The 25906-nt window shown below is 41.8% G+C and overlaps 1 protein-coding gene and 1 pseudogene across 1 annotated transcript; both read right to left on the bottom strand.

Annotated features, from left to right (window-relative positions):
- Positions 1-2742: 2742 nt before the first annotated feature.
- Positions 2743-3547, bottom strand: LOC117464068 (high choriolytic enzyme 1-like; annotated as a pseudogene).
- Positions 3548-7475: 3928 nt separating this feature from the next.
- On the bottom strand, positions 7476-8279 carry LOC117464014 (high choriolytic enzyme 1-like). The gene has a single exon (XM_034106548.1). The coding sequence runs from the start codon at positions 8277-8279 to the stop codon at positions 7476-7478; it is 804 nt and encodes a 267-aa protein (XP_033962439.1).
- Positions 8280-25906: the final 17627 nt, after the last annotated feature.

A 25906-nucleotide genomic window follows, 5' to 3' on the forward strand; every position in this document is an offset into this window, starting at 1 on the left:
GTTGCTACAGAAGAGGCAGATTGGGAAGACTGCAGCTACTGCAGGTTGTTAAAATAAAAGTGAAGCTTAACAATCACAGTTTTTAAGCACCTGGTCAACATTGTGAATTCAAACAGAATAACGTGTTTAAGGTTTTTGCAGCAAAAAACGACTTGGTTAGGTTAAGGAAAGGATCCTGGCTTGGGTTACATTGGTATGTTTTTTTACGTATTACGTGACTTATAATAAGTCAATGTATTCAGTTATGTCTTCACACATGACACCGACAGCTGTCTCCTGGGTAAAATGTATGTCTTATTTGACCCGTCCATACATCCACCCATTAACCACCCATATACCCCACAGACCCTTTGTCTGCATGGACTTGTGGCTCCTTTCACCACATTATCTTACATAATTTCCTCCTTCGCTACGTCATTATTAGACCACTATAGATCCACATTGTATTTGTATCGGTGGGCAAACATGTGAATAAATGACAAAGGCTTTCTGAACCTACTAGAAGGTAAGCAGACCCTTTCTAACCCATATCCATGAGGCAGCTGACGTCAGCATACCTACAGGCAGGCTGCTTGCATATTTAACAACACCAGAAGTCCTATAAAAAAACGTAACTGCTGTTCTGGAAGTCGTTCAAGATACCTGAAATTCTCTTTTAACCATCTGGATGAAAAGTTCAAGATTGCAAGTCAAAAGATCACTGGGTTCTTTAATTTTGTTGAAATTGTTTTATGCTGAGCTCTGTGGCCTAAATAATATGGTTATAAATGGGTTGTAAAAATATAATGGTTATACATTAGAGGCAGGACTTGGGGCCGACTAACAGTCAGTGATGTTCATCCTCAATTCATTTGTGTTCAGTTTTGATCAGAAAATGTTTTCAGTGCAAGATAAAGCTTGACATTAATTGCAGAACTGTAACTTTCACCTCACGATCCAATACCGATACAAAAATACAGAAATACACAATTCCTGTATGACTTTACAGTGAACTGAAACTGATAACATGATGTCATGCACCATGTCGGCATTGCATTCATGTGCAACCCAGTCTCACGGCATTTCGTGTTATAGTCACGACATTTAATCCATTGATTCGTGTTCACCAACACGATCTTCCCCTTTTTTTCGTGTCACACAGAACGATTTTAAAGGTAATGTATTTATATTGGTAGTGTGTTTCGTGCCTGCAACACGTATTATTGTCCGTTCGGGTCTTGGAAGACCGGAAGCTGTGGGGTTCATAAAAACATCTCCTTACTCAATATCAAGCCACGATTATTGTTTTTATTTTAAATTGTATAATGTCGGAATTTTTTTCTCGTCTGTGAGGAAAATAAATGGGGCTTAGAGCCTCAAAATACTTAAATCTGTATTTTTTTAAATCTTTTTTTCCTTCTAATTTGTTATTCTTTTCTAAATAACACACTGTTATTTACTCAACAATAACACACAATTATCCTTGTTTTTATTTATTTGTTTGATTCCATAATCTCGGGCTTTTTTGGCGTCCATCAGGAACTGAATTTCAAAATAAAAATAACCGGAAACAGACGTAGGCCTATAAGGGACATTTCGAGCATCATCGAGTTTAGGATGGCCGAAGACACTACACTACCCATAATCCCCAGCTATCGTTTAGGACTACAGTCCCCGTGATGAATCTTCAAGCTCTGGGATTGGATGTTGGAGTGGCAGTGCGCCAAGGTTACGCAGAGCGTAAACAGCTCTTTGAAATGGAAAGAAACCACGGCAGACTATCCAAAACTGGAATCAAACGCCCGCCGTCTCTATTGGGAACGTTTTCGTTTTTCCAACAATTACAAGTTGCCAGTACTAAACACATTGGTGTTATCAAATGTAAAACATATAATTAATAAATGGGTGAATGGGTGCGCAGTACAGATCGGGCATGTGGGCAGATCGGGTAGTGACACTGACAATCGCAATTATGCTCGAAATGTCCCTTCTAGGCCTACGTCTGTTTCCGGTTATTTTTATTTTGAAATGAAGTTCCTGACGGACGCCAAAAAAGCCAGAGATTATGGAATTAAACAAAAACATAAAAATAAGGATCATTGTGTGTTATTGTTGAGTAAATAACAGTGTGTTATTAAGAAAAGAATAACAAATTATAAGGAAAACAAAATTAAAAGAAATTCAGATTTCAGTATCCTGAGGCTCAGAGCCCCATTTATTTTCCTCACAGACGACAAAAAAAGTCCGACATTATACGATTTAAAATAAAAACAATAATCGTGGCTTGATATTGAGTAAGGAGATGTTTTTATGAACCCCACAGCTTCCGGTCTTCCAAGACCCGACAGGACAAAAAGACGTGTTGCAGGCACGAAACATATTACCAATATAAACACATTGCTTTTAAAATCGTTCTGTGTGACACGAAAAAAAGGGGGAAATCGTGTTGGTGAACACGAATCAATAGATTAAATGTCGTGACTAAAACACAAAACGCCGTGAGACTGGGTTGGCATATGTGTGTATTTTTTTTAAAAGACACAAATGATGAAAATAACTAGACAGCAATCAGTAATCTCTGCAGCACTTTTATTACAGATCATTTAGGGATATGATGACGGTCATATAATCTGCCGTTTGAACATTTGAAGAACAGTGAAATATTTGATGTTGATTCCATACGTCACAGTGTTTTTTGATTAATTACAGGAAAAACAAAGCAGAAAAAGTACGATTTTTTAGCATTTTTCATCAGCATTGTTATTAGCAATGGTAGAGCTTGTTGATCCTCACGATGTCCCCGCGGGACAGGCCCCTCCTCTTGGCCGATCTGGACGTTGGGGTTTGGGATGGGGGTCATGGAGTCCTTTCCCCACTGGATGGAGAAGGCTGTTCTTCCATAGTGCATGATGGAGCTGTAGTCGTAGGGGGTGTTCAGGTTGTCGGTGTCGTGCCTTTCGAAGTTGTAGGCCATCTGCGGGTTGATGTTCTGCCAGTTGATCCTGACGTATGAGTCGCGGTCGCTCCTGGTCTGTTCGTGATGGAAGCCCAGAGCGTGGTTGATCTCGTGCTGGACGGTGCCGTGGTGGACGCAGCCCTGCCTGTTCAGAGAGAGCACCTGTCTGCCTCCTGTTCTGCCCATAGAGGAGTAACATCCTCCCTTGTTCTCAATGCTGATGTAGTCGTACTGGTTCTGACGGGGGACGAAGCGGAGGCAGGTCTTGCTGTGGAAGGTATTCATAGCGTTGGTGATCGTCTGTCTCTCCGAGCTGGTGAATTGACTGCTCGTGGTGAAGGGGACCGTCACTAAGCCTCTGGAGCCTTTCTTCCACAGGCAGCTCTGGGACCAGCACTTCATGGCGTTTCTGGTTTTGGGAGCCAGCAGGTCTCCTTCCAGCAGGATCTCATCTGTGGCGTTGTTGGAGGTAAAAATCCTGGTGGTGATGTCGACAGTGTCCTCTTCGTCTACTTCTTCTTCTTCATCTTCTTCGATTCCTTCCTCCTGGAGAGGAAGTGCCTGAGAGAGGCCGAGCAGGAGCAGCAGCAGCAGGCTGGCAGAGGGAGTCATCTTCAGGGTCGGTCTGGAGGCTGTGGAGCTGCTGTGGAGAGACTCCTTGAAGCTTGATGTTTGACTCAGTTCAGTCCAGGGTCTTTATACTCTCCTCTACAGGTGTGTCTGCAGGAGGATTATGGGTTGGTGTCTACACTGCTAGGCCTGAACAAACCTCTGAAGGGAGGACTCCACAGACAAACCTGCTTTTTAAACATGTTTGTTGTTTCTGGTCATTAGATGGATCGCCTCAGCTTTATGTTGGATTTATTTAAGGAGACACTTTTCATGTTCCTCAGACAATAAGACCTCACATTATAACCTCTTTGCCAAACTAAGCTTAAGAAGGGTAATGTAAGTTTAAAACTTGCAAGTGAGATTTTTTTTCTAAACATTTCTATTGATTGAATTATTTCAAATTCGCTTTTTATACTAATAGACATACACTATTTGGACAGGAACAGATCATTTATCCCAAACAAATACAAACAGCATCTGAATATTTGGAGACTGATCTGTCACTGGGTTGACACTTTATATACAGTAAGGGTCATTACCAAGTGAAATACAAAAACACACAGACATCTTTAACTACTAAAATCAAGATAATTCCCTTTTTACATTTGTGGCAGAATTTGATGTCATGTGAGCAAAGGTTAAGAATTATAGTCAAAGGAAGCTCATAAGCTCAAAACGTCAGGTCTTGGCTTATGTTTGCCATGTCTGCAATCGTAGTTTAGCATGCAAGTATGCTAACGTTTTTAAATGAGTAATACACATACAGTACAGCTGAGCGAGGCCAATGGGAATGTCATTAGTTTTCGAGCTCTTTGGGAAAATATCAAAGTATAGGACCAATCAAAGTGTTGGCCTGATGAATGAGCTTTAGGAAAAGTCTGATATCAACGCAAGTGATTAAAATGTATTGTTAGGGGTCATGAATGTGTGCACCAAATTTCATGGCAATACATTCAACTAGCTGTGAAGAAACCATAGATGTCAACCTCATGTCGACCTTAAAGTAAATGTCTAGGTATCAAGTAAGTTGGTAGGAATACCTATCTTGGGCTCAGGAGAACTGTTGCAAATATTATGGCAATTAATCCATGTTTAAAATAATTGTTCAGTCTGTCCGAAGCACATGATGAAACGTTATCACGTTTTTGACCCGTTACTAGTTGTTATCAGTTTCGTTGTGTTGCTACAGAAGAGGCAGATTGGGAAGACTGCAGCTACTGCAGGTTGTTAAAATAAAAGTGAAGCTTAACAATCACAGTTTTAAGCACCTGGTCAACATTGTGAATTCAAACAGAATAACGTGTTTAAGGTTTTTGCAGCAAAAAACGACTTGGTTAGGTTAAGGAAAGGATCCTGGCTTGGGTTACATTGGTATGTTTTTTTACGTATTACGTGACTTATAATAAGTCAATGTATTCAGTTATGTCTTCACACATGACACCGACAGCTGTCTCCTGGGTAAAATGTATGTCTTATTTGACCCGTCCATACATCCACCCATTAACCACCCATATACCCCACAGACCCTTTGTCTGCATGGACTTGTGGCTCCTTTCACCACATTATCTTACATAATTTCCTCCTTCGCTACGTCATTATTAGACCACTATAGATCCACATTGTATTTGTATCGGTGGGCAAACATGTGAATAAATGACAAAGGCTTTCTGAACCTACTAGAAGGTAAAGCAGACCCTTTCTAACCCATATCCATGAGGCAGCTGACGTCAGCATACCTACAGGCAGGCTGCTTGCATATTTAACAACACCAGAAGTCCTATAAAAAAACGTAACTGCTGTTCTGGAAGTCGTTCAAGATACCTGAAATTCTCTTTTAACCATCTGGATGAAAAGTTCAAGATTGCAAGTCAAAAGATCACTGGGTTCTTTAATTTTGTTGAAATTGTTTTATGCTGAGCTCTGTGGCCTAAATAATATGGTTATAAATGGGTTGTAAAAATATAATGGTTATACATTAGAGGCAGGACTTGGGGCCGACTAACAGTCAGTGATGTTCATCCTCAATTCATTTGTGTTCAGTTTTGATCAGAAAATGTTTTCAGTGCAAGATAAAGCTTGACATTAATTGCAGAACTGTAACTTTCACCTCACGATCCAATACCGATACAAAAATACAGAAATACACAATTCCTGTATGACTTTACAGTGAACTGAAACTGATAACATGATGTCATGCACCATGTCGGCATTGCATTCATGTGCATGTGCAACCCAGTCTCACGGCATTTCGTGTTATAGTCACGACATTTAATCCATTGATTCGTGTTCACCAACACGATCTTCCCCTTTTTTTCGTGTCACACAGAACGATTTTAAAAGTAATGTATTTATATTGGTAGTGTGTTTCGTGCCTGCAACACGTATTATTGTCCGTTCGGGTCTTGGAAGACCGGAAGCTGTGGGGTTCATAAAAACATCTCCTTACTCAATATCAAGCCACGATTATTGTTTTTATTTTAAATTGTATAATGTCGGACTTTTTTTGTCGTCTGTGAGGAAAATAAATGGGGCTTAGAGCCTCAAAATACTTAAATCTGTATTTTTTTAAATCTTTTTTTCCTTCTAATTTGTTATTCTTTTCCAAATAACACACTTTTATTTACTCAACAATAACACACAATTATCCTTGTTTTTATTTATTTGTTTGATTCCATAATCTCGGGCTTTTTTGGCGTCCGTCAGGAACTGAATTTCAAAATAAAAATAACCGGAAACAGACGTAGGCCTATAAGGGACATTTCGAGCATCATCGAGTTTAGGATGGCCGAAGACACTACACTACCCATAATCCCCAGCTATCGTTTAGGACTACAGTCCCCGTGATGAATCTTCAAGCTCTGGGATTGGATGTTGGAGTGGCAGTGCGCCAAGGTTACGCAGAGCGTAAACAGCTCTTTGAAATGGAAAGAAACCACTGCAGACTATCCAAAACTGGAATCAAACGCCCGCCGTCTCTATTGGGAACGTTTTCGTTTTTCCAACAATTACAAGTTGCCAGTATTAAACACATTGGTGTTATCAAATGTAAAACATATAATTAATAAATGGGTGAATGGGTGCGCAGTACAGATCGGGCATGTGGGCAGATCGGGTAGTGACACTGACAATCGCAATTATGCTCGAAATGTCCCTTCTAGGCCTACGTCTGTTTCCGGTTATTTTTATTTTGAAATTAAGTTCCTGACGAACGCCAAAAAAGTCAGAGATTATGGAATTAAACAAAAACATAAAAATAAGGATCATTGTGTGTTATTGTTGAGTAAATAACAGTGTGTTATTAAGAAAAGAATAACAAATTATAAGGAAAACAAGATTAAAAGAAATTCAGATTTCAGTATCCTGAGGCTCAGAGCCCCATTTATTTTCCTCACAGACGACAAAAAAAGTCCGACATTATACGATTTAAAATAAAAACAATAATCGTGGCTTGATATTGAGTAAGGAGATGTTTTTATGAACCCCACAGCTTCCGGTCTTCCAAGACCCGACAGGACAAAAAGACGTGTTGCAGGCACGAAACATATTACCAATATAAACACATTGCTTTTAAAATCGTTCTGTGTGACACGAAAAAAAGGGGGAAATCGTGTTGGTGAACACGAATCAATAGATTAAATGTCGTGACTAAAACACAAAACGCCGTGAGACTGGGTTGGCATATGTGTGTATTTTTTTTAAAAGACACAAATGATGAAAATAACTAGACAGCAATCAGTAATCTCTGCAGCACTTTTATTACAGATCATTTAGGGATATGATGACGGTCATATAATCTGCCGTTTGAACATTTGAAGAACAGTGAAATATTTGATGTTGATTCCATACGTCACAAGTGTTTTTTGATTAATTACAGGAAAAACAAAGCAGAAAAAGTACGATTTTTTAGCATTTTTCATCAGCATTGTTATTAGCAATGGTAGAGCTTGTTGATCCTCACGATGTCCCCGCGGGACAGGCCCCTCCTCTGGCCGATCTGGACGTTGGGGTTTGGGATGGGGGTCATGGAGTCCTTTCCCCACTGGATGGAGAAGGCTGTTCTTCCATAGTGCATGATGGAGCTGTAGTCGTAGGGGGTGTTCAGGTTGTCGGTGTCGTGCCTTTCGAAGTTGTAGGCCATCTGCGGGTTGATGTTCTGCCAGTTGATCCTGACGTATGAGTCGCGGTCGCTCCTGGTCTGTTCGTGATGGAAGCCCAGAGCGTGGTTGATCTCGTGCTGGACGGTGCCGTGGTGGACGCAGCCCTGCCTGTTCAGAGAGAGCACCTGTCTGCCTCCTGTTCTGCCCATAGAGGAGTAACATCCTCCCTTGTTCTCAATGCTGATGTAGTCGTACTGGTTCTGACGGGGGACGAAGCGGAGGCAGGTCTTGCTGTGGAAGGTATTCATAGCGTTGGTGATCGTCTGTCTCTCCGAGCTGGTGAATTGACTGCTCGTGGTGAAGGGGACCGTCACTAAGCCTCTGGAGCCTTTCTTCCACAGGCAGCTCTGGGACCAGCACTTCATGGCGTTTCTGGTTTTGGGAGCCAGCAGGTCTCCTTCCAGCAGGATCTCATCTGTGGCGTTGTTGGAGGTAAAAATCCTGGTGGTGATGTCGACAGTGTCCTCTTCGTCTACTTCTTCTTCTTCATCTTCTTCGATTCCTTCCTCCTGGAGAGGAAGTGCCTGAGAGAGGCCGAGCAGGAGCAGCAGCAGCAGGCTGGCAGAGGGAGTCATCTTCAGGGTCGGTCTGGAGGCTGTGGAGCTGCTGTGGAGAGACTACTTGAAGCTTGATGTTTGACTCAGTTCAGTCCAGGGTCTTTATACTCTCCTCTACAGGTGTGTCTGCAGGAGGATTATGGGTTGGTGTCTACACTGCTAGGCCTGAACAAACCTCTGAAGGGAGGACTCCACAGACAAACCTGCTTTTTAAACATGTTTGTTGTTTCTGGTCATTAGATGGATCGCCTCAGCTTTATGTTGGATTTATTTAAGGAGACACTTTTCATGTTCCTCAGACAATAAGACCTCACATTATAACCTCTTTGCCAAACTAAGCTTAAGAAGGGTAATGTAAGTTTAAAACTTGCAAGTGAGATTTTTTTTCTAAACATTTCTATTGATTGAATTATTTCAAATTCGCTTTTTATACTAATAGACATACACTATTTGGACAGGAACAGATCATTTATCCCAAACAAATACAAACAGCATCTGAATATTTGGAGACTGATCTGTCACTGGGTTGACACTTTATATACAGTAAGGGTCATTACCAAGTGAAATACAAAAACACACAGACATCTTTAACTACTAAAATCAAGATAATTCCCTTTTTACATTTGTGGCAGAATTTGATGTCATGTGAGCAAAGGTTAAGAATTATAGTCAAAGGAAGCTCATAAGCTCAAAACGTCAGGTCTTGGCTTATGTTTGCCATGTCTGCAATCGTAGTTTAGCATGCAAGTATGCTAACGTTTTTAAATGAGTAATACACATACAGTACAGCTGAGCGAGGCCAATGGGAATGTCATTAGTTTTCGAGCTCTTTGGGAAAATATCAAAGTATAGGACCAATCAAAGTGTTGGCCTGATGAATGAGCTTTAGGAAAAGTCTGATATCAATGTAAGTGATTAAAATGTATTGTTAGGGGTCATGAATGTGTGCACCAAATTTCATGGCAATACATTCAACTAGCTGTGAAGAAACCATAGATGTCAACCTCATGTCGACCTTAAAGTAAATGTCTAGGTATCAAGTAAGTTGGTAGGAATACCTATCTTGGGCTCAGGAGAACTGTTGCAAATATTATGGCAATTAATCCATGTTTAAAATAATTGTTCAGTCTGTCCGAAGCACATGATGAAACGTTATCACGTTTTTGACCCGTTACTAGTTGTTATCAGTTTCGTTGTGTTGCTACAGAAGAGGCAGATTGGGAAGACTGCAGCTACTGCAGGTTGTTAAAATAAAAGTGAAGCTTAACAATCACAGTTTTAAGCACCTGGTCAACATTGTGAATTCAAACAGAATAACGTGTTTAAGGTTTTTGCAGCAAAAAACGACTTGGTTAGGTTAAGGAAAGGATCCTGGCTTGGGTTACATTGGTATGTTTTTTTACGTATTACGTGACTTATAATAAGTCAATGTATTCAGTTATGTCTTCACACATGACACCAACAGCTGTCTCCTGGGTAAAATGTATGTCTTATTTGACCCGTCCATACATCCACCCATTAACCACCCATATACCCCACAGACCCTTTGTCTGCATGGACTTGTGGCTCCTTTCACCACATTATCTTACATAATTTCCTCCTTCGCTACGTCATTATTAGACCACTATAGATCCACATTGTATTTGTATCGGTGGGCAAACATGTGAATAAATGACAAAGGCTTTCTGAACCTACTAGAAGGTAAAGCAGACCCTTTCTAACCCATATCCATGAGGCAGCTGACGTCAGCATACCTACAAGCAGGCTGCTTGCATATTTAACAACACCAGAAGTCCTATAAAAAAACTTAACTGCTGTTCTGGAAGTCGTTCAAAATACCTGAAATTCTCTTTTAACCATCTGGATGAAAAGTTCAAGATTGCAAGTAAAAAGATCACTGGGTTCTTTAATTTTGTTGAAATTGTTTTATGCTGAGCTCTGTGGCCTAAATAATATGGTTATAAATGGGTTGTAAAAATATAATGGTTATACATGAGAGGCAGGACTTGGGGCCGACTAACAGTCAGTGATGTTCATCCTCAATTCATTTGTGTTCAGTTTTGATCAGAAAATGTTTTCAGTGCAAGATAAAGCTTGACATTAATTGCAGAACTGTAACTTTCACCTCACGATCCAATACTGATACAAAAATACAGAAATACGCAATTCCTGTATGACTTTACAGTGAACTGAAACTGATAACATGATGACATTGTGGAAATTGATGTAAGGTATTATGCAGAAGAAGTGATGCAGCATATTTTTGGTATATTCATTTTAATGTCACCCATATATAGGAGGTGTATTGCATCATGTTATCCCTAATATATGTGTGGGTTTATACATTCCTGTGTGTTAATAGTTGAAGGAACAAAAAGTACATTTTTCCTCTTAAATATAGAGAGGTTTTTTATAGATTCCTGAAACAATGTTCCCTTTTCCTTAAAAGTAGATTAGCGCAATAGTCTTTTTCTTTCACTTTTACCCTTTTATCAAAAGGGTGTTTTTAGGCTATTTCTGAGGAGGGAAGATGCAGAAGTACTTGTGAGTTCTGTTTTGAGTGAAAAGATTACCCCTTTGAGTGTTTTTCTTGGTTAAACCATTGATAGGCTTTGCAAATTGCGAGGGACATTTTCCCCAGATATAATGGTTAAATTCTTCTTAAATTAATGATGCGCATCCTGCAGGCTTTGAGAATTGAGTCACACAGTTAAGAGAGACAATGGTCCTTCTGATTCTGAGTAAGCTGACTTCGGGTGGATGGAAGTTCAGAGAGGGCCGGGGGGGGTATGAGGACACTTAAGCTCTGTTGGTTAGCTGGTCCTGAGGAGGTCATGAGATGATGACTGATAAATTCCCAACAAGTATGGCTTTCATAAAGAAAAAACATATGGACTATTGTGTGATAAGCTACATAATAAGAATGTGTTTTTCTTCAAACTGAAACTGTTTGTTTCTCTGCTGGCACGCGCTGATTCACTGTGAGACAGCATCTTTGGTATCTCCCAATGAGATGACCGGAAAAGACGACCAGTTAACCCCACCCCTTCCTGTTTGTGTTGGTATGAAAGCCTGTTAATCCTTTTGTTCGCTCTCTCTTCTCGCGCTGCCCAGACAGAAGGATCACAGCGCGTGAATCAGGGCAGGAGTACTCCTTACGTTACGTATATGATATTATATTGTATGGTAATGTATTATTGTATTGCATTATTACCTTGTATAATTAAAACAGATTATTGTTTAACTGGTATCCTGGTGTCTTCTGATTTCCTCCCTGTTATGATTTTAAGCAGGACTCGCCAAAACGACACGCGGAGACGAGTTGGGTTGTAAAAACCCCGAACTCACAACAAGTGGTGATCCCGACGTGAGCGAGTGGGAGTTCAGAGGGAGTCACATCAGCAGCCAGCGGACGAAGCTGTCCAGGGTGACACCTCGAAATACTTTCTGATAACTAAAAACAGAGCTCTATACAAAATACCAGGTAAGCACGGATACCCGTTACACTCAAAATCTGTGATTTGGATATATTCAAATCTTTAGAGTTGTCAGGAATATTTCTCAGTGTCATAGTCTTCACGCTAAAATAATGCAATGCATATTTTAGCATAGATAGGTAACTAACTAATACAATTAATAAAGCACCGGTTAGGAACCTCGTGGATTTTTCAGAATCCTACGACTGACTCGTTAGCTACACGTGAAGCGATGAGGAGTGTAAGACGAAGGTGAAAGGCCCCGTGGGTTTTCTCAGAAATCAAGACGGCTAGCCCATCGGGGAAGTTCAGTGGTTTCATAAAAGATTCCATCCAGAACAAAACAGGATGGTCAACAGATTCTGTTGACCTGGGTTTCGGCTCCATGAGAATGCCACATCGCTGAAAAGCCGTGTCGAAGCGCGTTCTAAGGTCGCATTATCTGTTGAAATAAACATCGCACCATAAAAAGCTGGATAGACTGTACGGGGAATAGTTTTCTGTGAATAATTACTAATAGATAAGGGAGAAAAGTCAGATAAATATGCAAAGTTTAAGCTGGTTGCTCTCAGAAGCATCTTTCCCCTCAAGTGAGGTGGAACTCATTCCTGGTGAGGTGCCGCCATCAGCTGGACGTATTTTGTAGTATTTCTTACATTATTACATTACATTTGACTGGCGCCTTTATCCGAAGCGACTCACAATAAGTGCGTTACACTAGGAAAATACAATAAAAAAAAAAAACAGGATCATATATAATATATAGGATCATTAAAATATATGGGTTTATAGAGCCAAAACATTTCAAGTGCTACTCAACTGCCTTTCGATAAGCCAGTCCGTTGTTAGTATCATAAGTGCTTCTGTTAGTACTTCTTGGTTAATATAATATATATATATATTAATATATATCATTCGAAGTGGAGGTGTAATACTTCAGTTTTTACACTCAAAATAGTTACACATTTGGATTAAGGGCAGTTAAATAAATACATTAACTACGTTAGGAGTAACGACAAGTATTGTCCATTATATTAATAAATACCACTGAACACATAGCAACCTAGTCAGATAAATAAGATACAATCACCATGGAGGGACAGTTTAAAAAAAAATGATTTACACGTCCCAATTCCCGGAAGTTTTCGAGAGCAATGGGGACAGACTGAGAGATTGATTCTCAGTGGACTCAAACAGGGAGACAAGAAGAAGGCTTGTGCCGACCTTGGGTTCCTCCATAAAAAAATGATAGAAGAAGACAGAGTGGGAGAAGATGACGCTCTAGGAAATTTAAGCTCAGCTCTAAATGTTTATGAACGACAGCTTGTAAAAAAACTTGGTGACCTAAACCAACAAAAGCACGGATTATTAAGCCGGGTGAAACTAAACAAAGAGAAGGAGGAGGTAGATATATATAGATATATACGGAGGCTTTGTCATAATGCAGCACTCGCCATGAATGGAGTAGCTGTTACCCCCTTCACAGCCAAAACTCCCCCAGTCCTGGTCGCGGTCCAAACCCCGACCCAGGGAGAGGAGTTTCAACGCTCTAGTAACCTTAGACCTCTCCTGTTCCCTCATGACAGTATAGGGACGCACGTGCCAGCACAACCACCTACACAGGAAGACATACTTTACTTTATTGCAGAAGGTGTCAGGGTTTATGGGAGTATGAATAAAGAGGAAACCTCTGCCTCAAACAGGGAAGACATGGGGAGGCAAACTCTCAGCAGTGCTGTAAATGACATGTGCACTGTACAAAAGGCTGGCTCAGAAGAGAGGTCTCAGACAGGACCTATAGAGGATCCAGTTCTCCCCTTCAGTTCCCCCCTCATTTACCCGGATTTATTTAATCCACTTAAACAACCTCCCCCTTACTCTCCCCCTGTCCCAGACACACCCCCCATGTCTAATCTACAGATGCCACTAACAAAAGGGTGCTATGGATCAGACCAAGAACAAGCAAGTGATAAGGGGGGCAACTTTACAATCATGGGAAATGTTTCACTGACTCCTTTAAGGAGTAGCTCTATTAAAAGAAGCGAAGGCAGCCCCACAGAGGCAGAATTACTCGCCATTGTAGAACGCCAAGAGGAGAGGGAGAGAGAGGATAGAGTACGATTAGACTATGACAGAAGGCAGTATGAGAAGAGAAGAAAGGAAGAGGGGAGAAGAAGTGATAAGAGAGACGAGGGGAGTGGGGGCAGTCAGGAGAGAGAGAGGGGCTATCACCAGGGGGCGGAAGAATTACTGGAACTTGAAAAGGAACGACAGAGTCAGAAGGGAAATGGAGGTAGAAGACAAGAAGAGGGAGACAGTCAAGACAGAGCAGAGGACAGCTCCTCGGAGGGAGAAAAATCAGGTGACGATCCTTTTAGAAGTAGAGAAGCCCAGACCCGCTATAAACCAAAAAGCAGGGGAGGAGCATCTGGAGATGATAGTGATAAGTTTTACTCTGAAGCAGAACACACAGGGTATAGAGATAGCTATCAGGACACTGCTCAGCAAGGGTGAGCAAAACAGAAACAGGACAACTGCAGAAAAAAAAAAAAGAGGACAAATATTAAGAGCATATCTCTGGAAGGAACAATCACTGAATTGACAGATGTACAGGTTATTGGACTCCCCCGGGGGAGGTTAAGATCCCTTCACACCTCGGACAACCCCACATCTCATGCCTTTTTGGCCCCAGTATTACAGGCTCCTTTAGTGGTTCTCCCCAGCGGGAATATCACTTATCACCCATTCACACTAGGAGACATACATGCACTAGGTTTTTTTTTGGTTTTTTTTGGCTTTTGTTATATTTAATAAAGAAAGTCAATATACAAGTAAAATCTATCCCACATGTAGGAACAGAGTAACTTCATCCTCAGAGGATAGAGAAACACAGCTTACAGTCACACTATGTAGGAGAGAAAAGCCAACTGGTCCCACCCTTACATTCCCTTAGGCATCATCTAAACATCCCCATCATTTAAACACAAAACCCCCTCGTCCGTAACCATTTGCATATCCCCCTTTTACACTTTTTTTTTAACAAATATTTGTATTGGTATTTCGTTTTTTCAGCATAAGACATTGTACAAGTATATATCCCATAAAGGAAAATCAAAAACAAAATAATACAAGAAAGAAAATAAATAAATAATAATAATAAAAAGAAAGACATACACATACATACACAAGTGGACATGTGGTAAACATTGTAATTTAAACATTGCAAGTTACAGGGCCGGTAGACAAGCAGCCATATCACATCCAACCAATATAGAGGACAAGGTCAATTAGGAGGCACATTTATTTCCAGAAACTCCAAGAATTCCCCCCATATTTGATGGAACACTTCAGGCTTTCCCTTTATGGCAAATGTCAATTTTTCTAAGGCTAGACAATGAGAGAGATTTTTTAACCAGTGATTGATCGAGGGGTTTTCTGGGTTTTTCCAAAAGACAGCTATTGTGTGTTTAGCTTGGAGAAGAGAAAAGACTACCAGTCTTTTCTTAGTGATATTAAGTCTGGGAGATAGAGGGAAAACCCCAAGAATACAGAGTTTTGGGCATTCTGGTAATGTGGCGGAAATTATTTTTGATAATGTGCCCAGAACATCTTTCCAAAATGATTTAATATTTGGGCAGTCCCATAAGCAGTGGAACAATGTGCCCTTATCATTATCACACTTTATACATTGATCTGGAATATTTGCATCAAAATGGTGTAGTAGGGATGGAGTTATATAGGTACGCATAATCCATTTGTACTGTAGGAGTCTAAACCTTGTGTTAATAGTTTGAACCTGGGCTTTGTGGCATATCTGCCCCCATTCCTCAATTGTCACCTCTGCATTCAAATCAGTAGACCAAGCAAGTCTTTTATTCTCTGAGGACTCTCCTGATTCAGCTTTGCAAAGGTCATAGATCAAAGACACCTGTCCATGACCAGAGGAGTGATGTACTATAATTGTTTCCAGCTTTGACAGAGGTGGACATAATAGTGAGTGATCTTGTGCCTTAGATATATAACTCCTTAGCTGCAGATACTTAAAGAAATGTGTTGAGGGAATATGATGTTTATTTCTTAGCATCTCAAAGGTCATCAATTTGTTGTCATCATATAGATCACTGATCTTATTGATGCCTCTGTTGGCCCACATTTTAAACCCTGAGTCATATGTTCCTGGTATAAATCTTCTATTACCCCATACAGGAATAAAAGAGGATATCTGTGACTTTAAACCTAAGTGGCTTTGTACTTTGAACCAGACATCAATTGTGTTCCTGACAAAAGGGTTTTTTGTATTCTTTTTAAGCTGTTTTGGAGAGTCAGAGAACAAATACAAATTCAGTGGTAGTGGAGTTGTTGTGTAACGTTCAATTTCAACCCATGGTATTCCGTCCAAGAACCAACACATTGCTGCTCTTATTTGGGCTGCCCAGTAATACCAGGACAGATTGGGTACCTGGAGTCCTCCTCTCTCATAAGGTAGATATAAAAGGGTTAGCCGTAACCTTGGTCTCTGATTGTTCCAGATAACATTTGTAAAGATTGTCTTCATTTTGGGAAAAAATGAAGATGGTGGGTGCAATGGCAGGGATTGAAATAGATACAGAAATTTAGGTAGGACATTCATCTTGATAATATTGATGCGTCCGATTAGGGATAGAGGGAGTGATGTCCACCTGTTAATAGAATCTGTCACAGACGCTATTATGGGGTCATAGTTTGTTGGAACAAGGTATTCTATTTCAGGTGTAATCTGTATTCCTTAATATTTAAAGCCTTCCAGGGAATTTTGGAAATCTGTTTGGAGAGGTGGATTAAGTCTTTCCGATTTTTTAAGTAGAAGAATGTTAGATTTCGAACTATTCACTTTATACCCTGAGAACGTACCAAAATCCTTTATCAGTTTATTGAGCGCTGGCAATGACACTGACACATTTTTTATAAATAGAACGATATCATCAGCGTAAAGGGCCAGGCGATTTTCAATGCCCCCAACTGTTATTCCTGTGATATGAGAATGAGTTCTAACCGCGATAGCCAGGGGCTCAATTGCCAGTACAAATAGTAATGGAGATAGAGGGCCCCCCTGACGTGTACCTCTCGATAGTGCAAATGGTGCAGACACTATGCTATTGGTTAATACTTCTGCATTTGGGGTGCTATACAAAATGTGTATCCACCTACAAAAACCCTCCCCGAACCCAAATCGGGATAATATTTCGAATAGATACGGCCATTCCACCCAGTCAAAAGCCTTTTCAGCATCCAGGGACAGAATGGCCGTATCTGGAGCCCCCCTTTCTGTATGTAAAATATTGATCAACCTCCTAATATTGTGGAAGGCCTGTCTGCCCTTGACAAAGCCATTCTGATCCAGGCCCACCAGTGTAGGCAGGTGATTTTCAAGTCTTAAAGCCAGTGCTTTAGCGATCAATTTTGTATCTGAATTAAGCAATGATATAGGCCTATAAGAGCCACATCTGGAGGGGTCTTTTCCTGGTTTTAGGATAACTGTTATTAATGCACCCTGTAAGGTTGGGGGAAGACAACCCTTTTCGAATATCTCCTCGACCATATTCAGGAGCGGTGGCAGCAGTTTGTTTTTAAAGGCTTTATAGATGTCTATGGGGATCCCATCAGGACCAGCTGCCTTTCCACCCTTCATGTTAGTCATGGCCTCAGACAATTCTAATAGTTGTATTGGTTTATCTAAATTAGCTTTTCGTTCCTCAGACAAACATGGAAAGTGTATCCCGTCCAAAAAAACTGACTGAGTCTTTGGGTCGCCAGGGGGCTCAGACTTGTATAGGTGATTATAAAATGTTTTAAATGATTCATTAATTTCTTTAGGATCTGATGTAATATTTCCAGCATTGTTTTGAATTTTGTTTATCGCTCTTTCACCATGTAATGCCTTAATTCGCCAGGCTAGTAATTTGCCTGCTTTCTCCCCTTGGTCGTAAAATGACTGTTTGAGTCTGTTGATACTTGCCAAGGCTTTATTGGACGATAGTTCATTGTAGTGGGCTCTTTGTAATGTCAATTTGCATTGTAGATCAGGTGTGTCGTTAAGGGCTATGTCCCTTTCTAGTTGTTTTATTTCTTTTTCTAAATCAGACATTTGACGACGGAATTTGTTCGATTTAGAGCTTGTGTAGCTAATTATCTGACCTCTAATGTACGCCTTAAATGCCTCCCACCTGACAGAGGCAGAGGTCTGCGTAGTGTTTACTTGAAAGTACATATCTATGTGAGAATCCAGGAAGCTTACAAAACTTGGGTCATGCAGCCACTTTGTATCAAAACGCCATCTCGGTGGACCCTTAAATGGCTTTACTGCAATGTAGTCCAAGGTTAATGGGGCATGATCCGAGATTACTATGCTGCCGTAGGTAAAATTCTTAATATTTGGCATTAGGCTTTTGGAGATTAAGAAATAATCAATGCGTGAGTAAGTATGGTACGTGGAAGAGTGGCATGAAAATTCCTTCTTGTCAGGGTTTAGGACTCTCCATATGTCACATAGACTCATATCCGTCATGAACTGTGAGATCACCCTCCTTGTCTGTATGTGGGAGGCATCTATGCCTGAAGATCGGTCTACAAGAGGGTTGAGGGTGCAATTAAAATCGCCACCCATTATAATGTTACCTCTAAGTGAAGAGATATTTAGAAAAAGATTATTGTAAAAAAGTTGGTCATCAATATTTGGCCCATAAACATTTATTAAATTAAGTTGTTCACCCAATAAGGTACCTTGTATTATTATATATCTACCCCCCCTGTCCGCATTGATGTCCGTCACTTGAAAAGGGACCGATTTATGAATGAGTATTGCCACTCCCCTTGAGTGTGACGAAAATGACGCAGTTATGACCTGTCCCTGCCATCGTCTTCTCAAACGCAAAATCTCAGTGGATGTTAGGTGGGTCTCTTGCAGGTATACTACCTTGGATTGCAAAATTTTAATTCTAGTCATTACTTGTTTTATTTTAGATAATCCCCCTAGCCCTCTAACATTCCATGATGATATCTTAAAAAGGTTATCAAGTGTCATTAACCCTCCAAATCTCTCCAAAATGATCAAAAGGGACCTCATTGTAAATATTGAAACAGCAACTACTCGTCTACCAAACCACATTGTCACATCAAGGATCACATATAAACAAACATAAAAATACAAAAACACACCATAAGAAAACATGAACCCTCCGTCTCCCCAAACGAGACGTGAAACACTCTCACCAACGGCCTTAACGAAACGCGCCGTCCTCCTCACCTCTTCCATGTAAGAGCTCCTAGGCTATTTAACCGATCCTTTAAGAGGAGCAGCTAAACCAATAACTAACCACTGCAAGAACCCCTCATCTTCGACCAATATATATTCGAGGGATGAAAGAGACCAAGAGCAACAACAAATCCGAAATATTGCAAAAACATTAAGACAAATTAAACATCCATTCAGTATTTTTAACACACCCTAAACATGAAATGTGGTGCATTCAACACTGTTTTAAATCACGACCACAGATCGAGATAACGGAGATAAGCTCAAAAGTTAGTTGGGCGTTACAATGCATGAATGAGCTGTAATAAGCCTGAACAGAGATATGAATGCAGATGAACCTTCAAACGACGTAATGTGGATCGTATCATTTCCAAGTGAAAACTAGTGACCGCTTTTTATCTTAATTCCAGCAGAGCATCATTATTCCGTCCGGAACAAACTAGGGGCATAGCGGAGTGTCAAACCTAGTGAAATTGCAGTGCGTTCTTCATCAGTAACGCCAGGATATATCCATAGGCTTGAAGCGTTGAAGTCGGTACAAAACATAGTTCAAGTTGTACAGTTAGTATCGGAACAACCACAAAAAAAAAAAATGCTCCGCTGGATGATCCAAATTATGTAAACTCACCACATCTAGCCGTTGTCTGTATCCTTTCCATCTCGAAGAAATGACTCAACCTCTTCAGGAGTATTGAACACACGTCTTTTCCCGTTGTGCAGCGTGTACATCCTGGCAGGGAAAATAAGGCCGAATTGTATTCCCCGGGTACGGAGCTGTTGCTTCACTTCGCCATACTTCATACGCCGCTTCGTCACCTCCGCTGAGAAGTCGGGGAAAAACATGATATGGCGAGTCCCGTATATCACCTTTCCTTTGGCTCGTGCCGCCTGCATCACCCTGACTTTATCCCTAAAGTTTAAAAACTTTACGATGAGAGGTCTCGGGGGAGGAGGGGAGTTGGGCTTCGGTCTGCCACCCGGGATTCTGTGAGCTCGCTCGATTACCATCGGTGTTGGGAAGTTTTCGGGACCGAGTACTTCTGGTATCCATTTCTCCAAAAACGATTCCACGTCTCTACCTTTGGCGTTTTCTGGGAGACCAATAACACGTAGATTTGACCTCCTATCGCGATTCTCAAGATCATCTACTTTCTCTGTGAGTGCTGTAATCACTTTCTCCATCCCGTTCACTGTGTTATGAAGCACCGTCACGTTATCCTCTGTCTCACCAATGCGATCCTCGGCCTGTGTTAATCTTCCCGAGTAGGAGCTGAGATCCGTTTTAATTTCCGAGATTGCAGCCAGAATCTCATCATTACGGGTGGTAACGTCTGCTCTTAGGGAGTGGATTGCTTCTAATATTTTTCCGTTAGATTCAGCTTGGGCTGAGCTAGCTATGAGGTTCGCGCTGGCTCCACCGGCATTGGCATTAGCCGTGTCCATCTTTAGCTTTAGCTTAGCTTGCCTGGTTGTTGGTGGAGTCCTTCGTGTTCTGGAACAATTCGGCTTCAGCTTTGGTATTTTTTGGGGCATATCAGATTGCCATTGCTTTATGTCTCAAACTGTGGGTTTTTATGATTATTTAACTGGTCAGTATTAGGTAAAAGGATGGAATTGATCGGAGAGTCGGGGCTCGTCACCTGTTCAGCAGTCCGCCATTACAGGAACCTACATGCACTAGTTGACAAAATGCCGCTACCTACTGAGGGAGGGAGACAGTGGATGAGAAAGTTTGCGGATATGTCAGTAGGACAAACAATCTGCCTTGGAGATTTCAGGAGGATATTAGCACAACAGACTTCCAGCTATGAGGTCGAGAGAGTTGAGGGAAGATCAGGTACAGGAAGAATGAGCGATGACAAGCCTATCTCTTCCAACGACATACACAGCTTGCTTAGCAAGGCAATGAGAGAACATTTCCCACAGACAGGAGGAGGTTAGGGTTCACTGTATTTCACATTCATACCTGGAGAGGCCGCAGCAACCATGTTGCTCAGGTCACGCCAACAATACACAGTAGCTACTGACTATAGTCGAGAAAATAATGACCAACATGTGCAGATGTTCCGTAAAGCGATACTGGCAGCTGTACTGGCCGAGATTAAAGCTCTCATGGAGGACAACCCAGAGGCAGATCACCTAAACACGCAGACATGGGAGCGTCACTTGGCCCATCATTTAGGCAAATTTAACAAAGAACTCACGAAGAATAAAACCGAGGGGGAAGAGTTGAGAGTGCACCTACTCCGTACTCAGCTAGAAATAGCCCGTAAAACAGTTCAAAATGAGAAAAAGAGTGCCAAACAGCTGATTGTTCATCCCGTGGCGCCAGCAGAGCAGGCACCGGGCCGCAAAACCCAAAAGGGGGTTTTCCCAATCAAGGTCCGGCCTATAACCAGCCCCAATATGGCTACAATAACGGTTTTCAGCAACAGAGGGGCGGGTTCAGAGGCAGAGCTAGAGGTAGAGGAGGGTTTGGAACAGCTCCAGGAGAGAACCAATATCAACAGTAGGTGTGCTTCACCTGTGGACAGGCCGACCACTGGTACAGGCGATGCCCACAGGGGCCCCCACCACAGAGAGGGCGGGGACAAGGGGGACAGAGAGGGAATGGACAAGGGTACACAGCAGACATGCAGTATTTCCAGAAACCCCATGAGGCAGCCCCACAAGCCCAACACCAAGACCAGGGTCACGTTGCACCCAATGCGATGGCCGCCCCCTATGGCCAGTTTGTGCAGTACGAACAAGACTATTACCCACCACAATGAGGTCGCCCAGGGAACCCAGAATGTACGGGTCTGGCGGATCCTTACATGGACATGACTGTAAAAAACTCGAAGCTACCATTCCTTGTTGATTCAGGAGCTAGATATTCAACTATCAACTCCCCCGTGTTCAACACGTCCATTTCAAGTAATAAAGTCTCAGTCATAGGGTTTTCGGGAGAAATAGAGCAATTACCGCTCTCTACGCCATTAACCACCAAAATAGCAGGCCAGATATTTTTCCATCAGTACATTCTGGCACCTCAAAGTCCGGCTAACCTCATGGGAAGGGATGTTCTTATCAAAGCTAATGCCTCCATCCTCTGTTCCCCCGATGGACTGATAATATCGTTTCCAGACGGCACTCGCCTCAATTGTTCAATATCCACCATAAAGTCAGGTTCTCAGATGTTGTTGGGCCAATCCACTGAAGCAGATGCAACTCAGTATGCCACTATATACTGGGGGTTGCTCGACCGGCCCCAAGACAACACACCAGGACTATTTTCCATTTTTCAACAATGGAAGCCGTGGATTAACCTCCTCAGGCCTTATGGTTCCCCTCCAGACCCTCCCCATCTGACGCTAAATTATGATAGAAAAGACGACCAAAGTTATGCATATGCATATGACAAAGAGGTGGCTCTGTCCATTTGGGACGTAACCACAACCAATTTATTTGTGGGACAAGCGGGGGTGGCTGCATCTGTTGAACTCACTGATGAACAACTCTATTGGTACCGTATGTCAGCTGAAGCTACACCACACATTTCATTAGCTATCAGGAAGGGCTATGAAGCTAAGGAACTTGGTCCTATGGTCAAAACACTGCTAGAAGTAGAGGATTGGGAACCAACACAGATAGCAGCACTCACATACTCTCCCTCACACAAAGCTTATGCTCTAAAAATGTGCACTCAAGAATGCATCTTCATGGAGAGACACGAAGTGGATAGACATCATGGTAGAGAGAAGACTGACCATTCATTCACTGATGACATGTTGCGTGACCTCCCGCCTGACCTGTGGTCATCTGACTCTCATGACGTAGGTTTCTGCTCAAAGGCTGCACCAATAACATTTGAGGTGAGCAGCTCTATACCTATAAATCTATCACAGTATCCTGTTAAACCACAGGCCAAAGGGGGTATCAGCAAGGCAGTTGAGGGACTAAAGAGAGCGGGGGGGGGTTGGAACCCCCACAAAGCGAGTGGAACACTCCAATACTCCCGGTAGCAAAACCTAGCGGGGAGTACAGAATGGCTCATGATTTGAGGACCATTAATGCTATCACCACTACAGCGCTGGTACCAGTGCCTAACCCATACACAGCTATCTGTAATATCTCACCTGAACATACATGGTTCACTTGTATTGACCTGGCCAAACGCTTTCTTCTGCATACCTCTAGCAGAGAGTATGAGACCTATTTTTTCATTTACAATGGGGGGGAAAAACTACAGTACACAAGACTACCCCAAGGCTTCAGTTTGTCTCCAGGAATATTTAACAAAATACTCAGGGAACAGCTAGATGGCGTTCCATTGCCAGAGGGGGTGGTGTTGATCCAGTATGTAGATGACCTTCTCATTGCTGCACCCTCCGCAGTCTCTTGTCTGGAGGCTACCAGGAAACTACTGGTTCGCCTCCACGCAACAGGGTTCAAGGTCTCCAAGAAAAAGCTACAATGCACCCGTAAAGAGGTGACATTTTTGGGCAGAGTTATCTCTCCAGCAGGTACAGGCATGTCAGCAGCACATCAAGAAAGCATATTACATCACCCCAAACCCAAGACAGTCAAAAACATGCTATCTTTTCTGGGTCTCACAGGCTACAGCAGACACTACATCCCAGAGTATAACCCAAGAACAGCTGAACTCAGAATACTGATCAATGAGAAAGGCATGCGCAATCTCACTGCCACACTGAACTGAACACAAGCTGCAGAAGCTGCGTTCATTTCTCTCAAACAATCCATGTCCCAGGTCACCTCTCTCGCCTCTGCATCCTATGCATTACCATTTTTCCTTGATGTTTCTGAAAGTGAAAACACAGTAAATGGTATTTTGTTTCAGAAAAAGGGGGGATGTAGGTCAATACTGATGTACATTAGTATCACCCTGGACAGAGTGGAGAACAGAGAACCTCCATGCACGAGACATGCAGCAGGTACAGCACGTATCTTAAACAAGATTTCACACATTGTGATGAGACACCCATTGACAGTACTGACAACACATAGCATTGTCTCTTTTGTGAACTCAAGTGCATTCACAATGACTTCCACAAGACAGACCAGGTTAGAAAAAACTCTGACACAAGCACACATCACCTACACACATGAAGGAGTTAACAGCGCAGACACCATTGGCAGCGGAGAACCCCATAGGTGTGAGGAAAGAATCATCCAGGATGTGAAGATAAGAAGTCTCAGCACAGTTGGCAGAAGTGGTGGGAGTCATTGCAGCATTAGAGCTATCAAAAGGAAAAGATGTAAACATCTATACTGACTCAGTATATGTTCATGGTGTCATACATGTGGAAATGCGCCAGTGGATGAGAGCAGGATTCGTAACATCCACTAATACCCCCATCAAACATGAGAAAGAGATCAAAAGGCTTGCAGAAGCAGTAATGTTGCCAAACAAGCTAGCTTTACTCAAGTGTAAAGGTCACAGCACGGCAGACAACTATTTGTCTTGGGGTAACAATGCAGCAGACAAAGCAGCTAAAGCCAAAGCAGGGTATACACCCCAGTTTCAAATGCTGGTCTCAAAATCTGCTGACTTACTGCCTGCAGTAACAGATGATACTCTCAAAGAAGCTCAAGCAGCAGGGTCTCCTCAGGATAAAACAGTATGGTTAGACAGAGGAGATACCAACAAAGATGGGACATGGTACTCCCCAGATGGGAGACCAGTGATACCCCCAGGATGGATAAGATCAATGCTTAAAGAAGCACACGGCCCAACACATTGCGGTAAAACTCAGATGAGCAGACACCTGACTCACTGGTGGCACCCTTACCTACCTGACATGATAGCAAATCACCTAGAAGAATGTGTAATTTGCCTAACCCATAACATCAGAGCCACAGTGAAACCACACCAGGGAAAGTTCCCTTTACCTAAGATGGCAGGAGAAGAAATCATCATTGACTACACTGACATGATTGACAAAGTAAGAGGGTTCAGAACTTCAGGTACTTACTAGTTGTGGTAGATGCATACACAGGTTGGCCAGAAGCTGTGCCATGCAGGAGAGAGGATGCAGACTCAGTGATCAAATTCCTAGTCACACATTACATTCCACTACATGGGTTTCCTAGGAAAGTGAGGTCAGACAATGGCAGCCATTTCAAGAACCATGACCTACGCACAGTAGAACAGTCCTTAGGACTAAGACACAGTTTTGGAGCAGTCTACCATCCACAGTGACAGGGAAAGGTAGAAAGAATGAACCAGAACATCAAACAGAAACTCAGCAAAGCATGTGAGGAGACAGGCATGAACTGGCTGGAGGCCTTGCCTCTAGCCCTCATGTCAATCAGAAGCTCCATTAACAGAGGGACAGGTTTCTCCCCATTCTTGCATACTGTAAAGCAGGGGTATTCAACTAAAATTCAACGTGATCCAGTTAGAGGAAATCTCCCCATGCAAAGGTCCGGAACATCAAAATGTCTAAGTTGCCTTATGAATTAGTGTGATATATATTGAAGTAGCCTGCAGCTTTATCAACGTCTGCATGTAATCAACAACTGACTGCCAATCAAATAAAGAAAGTACAATTCATAAACAACAATATTTATTGTCAATTAACATTGAACTATACAGATATACAGTAAAATACTGTGGATATGTGTAATGTTCCTCTCGGGCTGCATTTAAAAAATAAAATAGAGAAAATAAACAAAATAGGTTTTGAAAATATGTGCTTCTTAAAAGTGCTTAATTTTAGATAAATAAAATAAAGTGTAGCAGCAGCTTGAGTTTTCCTTTTTCTTTGTTAACCATTTCACATCATGACTTAACAGTTTCAGACGATTATAGAACAATATCAGTCTTTACACATCATAACAACTGAACAGTTTTAAAGTTTCTCTTTCTTTCC

Source organism: Pseudochaenichthys georgianus, chromosome 3 (assembly GCF_902827115.2).
Source record: "Pseudochaenichthys georgianus chromosome 3, fPseGeo1.2, whole genome shotgun sequence".
In the NCBI taxonomy this organism is placed as follows: Eukaryota; Metazoa; Chordata; class Actinopteri; order Perciformes; family Channichthyidae; genus Pseudochaenichthys; species Pseudochaenichthys georgianus.